We start from the raw sequence: 6,986 nt of genomic DNA, 5'->3' as shown, positions 1-6,986 counted from the left end.
AAAAAAAAAAAAAAGTTTTCCAAGATATTCTAGGACCTCTAAAAGAATCTCTAGATATTCTTCAAGTATAGTTTAAATAACTCTGGGAGGCTGAGGGGGGTGGATTGCCTGAGCTCAGGAGCTCCAGACTAGCCTGAGCAAGATCAAGACCCTGTCTCTTAAAACAGCTGGGTGTTGTGGTGGGTGACTGGAGTCCCAGCTACTCAGGAGGCGGAAGTAAGAGGATTGCTTGAGCCCAAGAGACTGAGGTTGCTGTAAGCTATGACACCATAGCACTCTATGGAGGGTGACAAAGTGAGACTCTGTCTCAAAAAAAAGTGTGAATACAAAATAAAATTCACAAATAAAATGCTACAAAGAATCTGAAATAAAACTTAAAAGATTCTAAATCAACCTAACTAGAAAACAGCAAAGTTTTCAGGGATCATGATTAACTGCTACCACCACCACTGCCACTACTACGTGAGTCTTCCGCAGGCCTCCAGTCTCAGGTCCTGCTCTGAGAACTTTAGGCCACAGGAGCCTCCTAAGGCAACCACATACATCTTGGGTCACAACACTGTGGAAGGGGCCACTTACTCCCAGAGTCTGTACTCTCAACTCCCTCTCTACTAAGACAATGGTGACCACGTTGGTTTTTTTTTTTTTTTTTTGAGACAGTCTCATTATGTTGCCCTCAGTAGAATCCCGTGGCATCACAGCTCCCAGCAACCTCAAACTCTTGGGCTTAAGCAATTTTCTTGCCTCAGCCTCCCAAGTAGCTGGGACTATAGGACCCACCGCAAAGCCTGGCTATTTTTTTGTTGCAACTGTCATTGTTGTTTTATCTAGCCGGGGCTGTGTTCGAACCTACCAGCCTCGGTTTATGTGGCTGGTGCCCTACTTACTGAGCTATAGGCACCGCTGACCAGCTGGTTTTTAGAGATAGAGTCTTGCTTTAGCTCAGGCTGGTCTTGAACTGGTGAGCTCAGGTGATCTGCCTACCTTGCTCTCCCAGAGTGCTGGGATTACAGTTGTGAGCCACTGTACCCTAGGGTGACCAGACGTCCTGCTTTTCAACAATTTGTCCCGCTTCCCGTAGCGTTTTAAAAAAGTCCCATTTTTTGGAAAGAATGCACGAATGGGCAGGAGAACAGGAAGGGAAATAGCCATGTGGCTATGCTGCCAGAATATGAGTTTTATATTATTTTTGTTAATTTTATAATGTTAAACTGTAATAATAGCAAATAATTGTTGAGAAGTGATTATTGAGAACTGCTTATCAAAGTTTGCATTGTCAGGCCCTGCCCTGCCCCATCCCCTGCCCATTCCCGCAGCCATGTTGTCCCGCTTTACAAATGTTAAAATCTGGTCACCCTACTGTACCCAGACCATTTCTTCCTGTTTTTAATTAAAACAGACATTGACACAGATGCTGACACAAAGGTTTCTGCCTATGAGCTCAACACAGTGTCAGCTGTGGAAGAGGTACTCTAGCAGTGCTGCTCAGCACAGTTCACCCGTGGGCCCCTCCTGGAGGCCCCCTGTCACCCTGGAGGGACAGCTCTAAAGCATGGGTGCTAACCTGGGACCCAAAGGTCTGAGAATTTCCTGAGATCAGAGCCAGCATTTGGATGTGCACGTGTTCAGCTATAGGAGGAACATCATCTTTCTTACAAGATGCACAGATGGAGAGGCAGAGTCTGTCATACCATGTAGGAAGGGGCTGGTGGGTTCAAGTCCCTCCCTCAGGCCAGAGACATGAGCAGCCAGTGGACCCACACCTTCACCTGCCTTTATCCCCCACAAGATGACTGGGAATCTCCTTAACATACCTCTACACTGAAAGGACTCTCCTCAACTTTCACAACTTCTGCTTCTGGCAGAGGATTTTTTAAGGTCTGTAAAAATAATGCTGCTTTCCTTTTACGTTCTGCTTGAAGCTGCTTCTCTTTTGACTCCTTAGATGCCTGAGCCAGCTTTTCCCGGGCAGCAGCTGCAAGGCGGTCCTCCAGCTTTTGCTTTGCTTAAAAAAAAAAAAGAAAAAGAAAAGAAAAGAAAGAAAGAGAAGTTTAGAGTAAGCAGTATTTTACCTTGCTATCCTAATTTTCAAGGTAGCAAAAAGGTCTTACACTGAATACAGATATTAAAAAAAATGAATGATACAAATTTCAGAACAGATACACACATTGGATGAATCAAATTTTGAATTAGTTTATAACGCCTTTTTAACATTTTAATTGCGAAGTCAGAAAGCTGATGGGATTCCACACTAGTGAAAGCTGAAATAATGGAACCCTCGATTATGGCTCTCACAAACATGTATCCAAAGTATTCACACCAGGCAATGAATACTCTATGAAAAGTGTTTTATTCCAAATATTCTGACAGTTGTCAAGTCTACACACAGGAAGTACAGATTCACATACACAAGCATGAATACAAGTCTGCTTAGGGAGAGGACCACAGCACAAGGTTAAGTTCTTGATAAGAAGGCATATTGTGGTTAAAAAATTACCTTTTATAAATGTTGCTTTATCTGTTTGTGTATATACAGAAGAAGCAATTTAAGAAAATCAGTTAGAATAGATAAAAACCACAAATGCAATCATTAATTAACTCTTTAATGCAGGATATAATTTATTTTGGAGGAGGGGTAGGAAGACGATTAACATGTCCCAAAGCACTGCTGGCTGTGGGTTGGGGTGTGCAGTGGGCTGTGACCCATGAAGATGAGCCCAGCCTGGAAGTCTGCTAGGCACACACCATCTTCAAGGGCCCGGTGGTTTCTCAGGGAGACAGCCTCACAAAAGGGCATCTCCTTGTTTGGTGCATTAGCCTGAGCTGGGAATGCAGGCTGCACATTCCACCCTGGGGCTGCCGACCCAGCACAAAGAGAGTTCTACAGGAGCACTCTACTGTGGCCCATTAGTGTTAAGTTGGCCACCGAGGCTTCTCAACAAAAAAATCGCCAAAGGCACTGCCTCTGACACTCTGCAAAGAGCAGAGCTCATCATCTGACAGAGTTTTTGAAACCTCAGACATGGTACACAACTCCCAAACGGTTCTGATCCCAAAGGCCTGAGATTCCATTTGGCAGTCTCAGTAATTTTGAATTAGCAGAAAAATCTTATATTTATGTATTTTCTTTCTTTCAAGAAGTTCAAAAGCTATCGACAAACCTTGCTTTGCTTCTAGCTCCTCCTGGGTAAGTTGAGGCTTCTTCTCCTCAACAACTACACAGGGTGGGGCAACTGCCGGGTTAGTGTGTGCAGCACTACTAGAACTTTCTTGGCCTTCTTTGCTTTCTTCATCATCATCACTGTCATCATCTAGCTTAACACGATTTTTTTCCAGGGGAAGTAGATCATTTTCTTTGGCCTTGATTGCAAAGCTTATTGGAGCAAATGAAGCTAGTGAGGAAAGGTGAAAATTGTGATACATTTTTAGGTAACTAGAAGCACAGAGCAGAAATTGTCACAGGCCCTACCACCCACCTGAGCGTCAACTGGTGGTAAGGGGACAGCTAGTGTGGAGCCACATCTTATGCCGGACTCTACAGTGGACTGATGTTAGTACTGTCCAAGTAGTCCTGTTAAATGCCCACTGCATGTAGCACAGGGTGGCTCCTAGTGAGAGGCCTGCACCACCTGGGCGCTGCACAGAGATGGCCACCCTGGGCCCACAGGACGCACTTGCTGATGTCAAAGTATGCTACCTACAATTTTCAATGATTAATTCTTAATCATTTTACTTTTTTTTTTTTTTTTTGAGACAGAGTCTCATTATGTCACCCTGGGTAGAGTGCCGTGGAGTCACAGCTCACAGCAACCTCAAACTCTTGGGCTTAAGCAATTCTCTTGCCTGAGTCTCCCAAGTAGCTGGGACTATAGGTGCCTACCACAGTGCCTGGCTAAAGTTGTCATTGTTGTTTGGCAGGCCCAGGCTGGATTGGAACCTGCCAGCTCTGGTGTATGTGTCTAGTGCCCTAACCGCTCAGCTACAGGCGCTGAGCCAATCATTTTACTTTTACAAAAACGTTTTCATGGCTCAGTATACTGCTGAATAAGCTTAAGTAGGCATATGATGTGACTCCACTATAAATAAAAAGGTTATCTTTAAGAAAAATCAAAGCAATAATTATGGAATCCATTCTTTTATTCAGCAAACATTTTTGCCTAGTTTGTGATAGGCATTATGTTAGGTCAGTCTCTACAAGAAAATGTTAAACACAGAATAACAGGTGGTGCAATTTTTACCCCCTAGAATATTTGGAAAACTTAACTTTAGAAGAAACACAAAGGCCCAAAAGGAAAATATTTCCATCCTTACCCACTCAACAGAATCCCTTTATTGTTTAGATAAGTCTTGATAAGAGCTAACTGAATGCAATAAAACACTTTATTTTAAAATTCTGTGAATAAATGTTTATGAGGGTATTCAAGTAAATCTCAATGAAGGAGAATTTTAAGTGCACCGCAAACCTGCTAACTTTGATTGAGAGATTTTGAGTAAACAAAGGCAGACCTTGGAAGGCCAAGACCTATCACAGTGATGGCACTTCGGCTCCATGGCAGCACGTCAGAGGGCTCTCCCAGTTAGTGTGGTATGATCACAGACCTGTGTGTGAGGTGTGAGGTGACGGAGACTAAGCTGGGAGACCCCAAATCCTCTGAAACAGAATAACCTTTCTCCGAACTCTCCTCCTGCCACAGAATGTAGGCCAAGATGGGAGGGAGAACAGCATTTTTCTTCTTTTTTTTTTTTTTGGAGACAAGAGTTTTACTATGTCACCCTTGGTAGAGTGCTGTGGCGTCACAGCTCACATCTACCTCAAACTCTTTGGCTTAAGTGAGTCTCTTGCTTCAGCCTCTTGAGAGGCTGGCACTACAGGCTCCCACCACAATGCCCAGCTATATTTTTGGTTGCAGTTGTCATTGTTGTTTTAGCAGGCCAAGGTGGGACTTGAACCTTTGTGTGTATGTGGTGTGTATGTGGCTGGAGCCCTACTCACTGAACTACGGGGACTGTAGATCAGGGGAGAGCAGCGTTTCATAATTTAACAACAGGGTTACTGTATGTTGTGCAGGGACAGCATGTGATTATGTCACAGCAACCTCCAGGACAAAGATGTGACACAAGGGATTAAAAACATGTTGTATAAGGAGAGTCAACAGTAACCATTTATGTTCTTTAAAAGTCCTTATACTTTAAGGTGATGACTGTAGCTTGGTGGGTCGAGTGTCAGCCACGTACACAGAGGCTGGCAGGTTTGAACCCAGCCTGGGTCAGCTAAACAACAATGACAATTGCAACAAAACAATAGCCGGGCACTGTGGTGGGTGCCTATAGTCCCAGCTACTTGGGAGGCTGAGGTAAGAGAATTGCTTAAGCCCAAGAGTTTGAGGTTGCTGTGAGCTGTGATGCCACAGCACTCTACTGAGGGCAACATAGTAACTCTGTCTCAAAAAAAAAAAGAAGAAAAAAGTCCTTATATTTTAGAGATATATAGCTAAAATGTTATTATTTTTTTTTTTAGAGACAAGTCTCACTTTGTTGCCCTCTGTAGAGTGCTGTAGCATCACAGCTCACAACAACCTCCAGTCAGTTAAGTAAACAAGGTTTGGCACTTATAGCTCAGCAGCCAGGGTGCCAGCCACATACACTGGAGCTGGGGGTTTGAATCCAGTCCGGGCCCACCAAACGACAATGACAACTACAACCAAAAAATAGCTGGGCATTGGTTGTGGTGGGTGCCTGTAGTCTCAGCTACTGGGGAGGTTGAGGCTAGAGAATCACTTCAGCCCAAGAGTTTGAGGTTGCTGTGAGCTGTGATGCCACAGCACTCTACTGAGGGAAACATAGTAACTCTGTCTCAAAAAAAAAAAAAATGTTGGGCGGTGCCTGTGACTCAGTGAGTGGGGCGCCGGCCCCATATACCAAGGGTGGTGGGTTTGTGGGTTTGAACCCAGCTCCAGCCAAACTGCAACAATAACAAAAAAAAATAGCCAGGCGTTGTTGTGGCAGGGGCTTATAGTACCAGGTACTTGGAAGGCTGAGGCAAGAGAATTGGCTAAGCCCAAGAGCTGGAGGTTACTGTGAGCTGTGATGTCACAGCATTCTATTGAGGGCAACAAAGTTGAGACTCTGTTCTAAGAAAAAAAAAGTTACGTAATCAAAATAATTCAGGAAGATAGACTAAAATATATTACAAAATGATTTTAAAATAATTCTTCACAAATGATCTCTTCCTCAAATTAAACAACATGTTACAATGAAACTTTTTGAAGTAATATCAACATTTAACATAGAGTGGACATTCTGAAGCTAGTGTCTATTGCCAGGCACTCACTCTCACGCCTGCAATCCTAGTGCTTTAAGAGTTTGTGGAGGGATGATTGCTTAAGGCCAGCCTGGGCAACACAGTGAGATCCCACTTTTACAAAAAAATTTAAAAATCAGGCTTGGCACCCATAGCTCAGTGAGTAGAGTGCCGGCTACATACACTGATGGTGATGGGTTTGAGCCCGGCCCCGGTCTGCTAAACAACAACAACAGTAACCAAAATATAGCTAGGCGTTGTGGTGGGCACTGGTAGTCCTAGCTACTTAGGAGGCTGAGGCAAGAGAATTGCTTAAGCCCAAGAGTTTGAGGTTGTTGTGACTTATGATGCCATGGGCCTCTACCCAGGGAGACAGTGAGACTGTCTCAAAAAAAAAAAAAAAAAATTAAAATCTGCTGGGTGTGGTGGCACAAGCATGCCTCCAGTTCTGGCTACTCTGGAGGCTGAGGCAGGAGGGTCGCTTGAGCTCGACAGAGGTTACAGTGAGCTATGATTACACCACTGTGTTCTAGTCTGGGCCAAAAAGTAAGGCTTTGCCTCTTAAAAAAAAAAAAAATCTAGGCTCGGCGCCTGTGGCTCAAGCGGCTAAGGTGCCAGCCACATACACCTAAGGTGGCGGGTTCGAATCCCCAGCCCGGCCCACCAAACAACAATGATGGCTGCA

The 6,986-nt window shown here is 44.2% G+C and overlaps 1 protein-coding gene across 4 annotated transcripts in view; it reads right to left on the bottom strand.

Annotated features, from left to right (window-relative positions):
• The window catches only part of SFSWAP (splicing factor SWAP), a 97,178-nt gene that overhangs the window by 23,621 nt on the left and 66,571 nt on the right, over positions 1-6,986 (bottom strand). For all 4 annotated transcript variants that reach the window (XM_003792876.2, XM_003792875.2, XM_023514944.1 and 1 more), the window contains 2 exons: positions 3,162-3,392; positions 1,815-2,005 (listed from right to left, as the gene is read on the bottom strand). In XM_003792876.2, coding sequence (XP_003792924.1) covers positions 1,815-2,005; positions 3,162-3,392 — 422 coding nt within the window. The remainder of the gene's footprint in view (positions 1-1,814; positions 2,006-3,161; positions 3,393-6,986) is intronic.

Source organism: Otolemur garnettii, unplaced genomic scaffold, assembly GCF_000181295.1.
Source record: "Otolemur garnettii isolate 467f Iridium unplaced genomic scaffold, OtoGar3 scaffold00062, whole genome shotgun sequence".
NCBI lineage: Eukaryota > Metazoa > Chordata > Mammalia > Primates > Galagidae > Otolemur > Otolemur garnettii.
The sequence above is the reverse complement of the archived record's forward strand: the minus strand, read 5'-3'. Positions and strand labels throughout refer to the sequence as shown.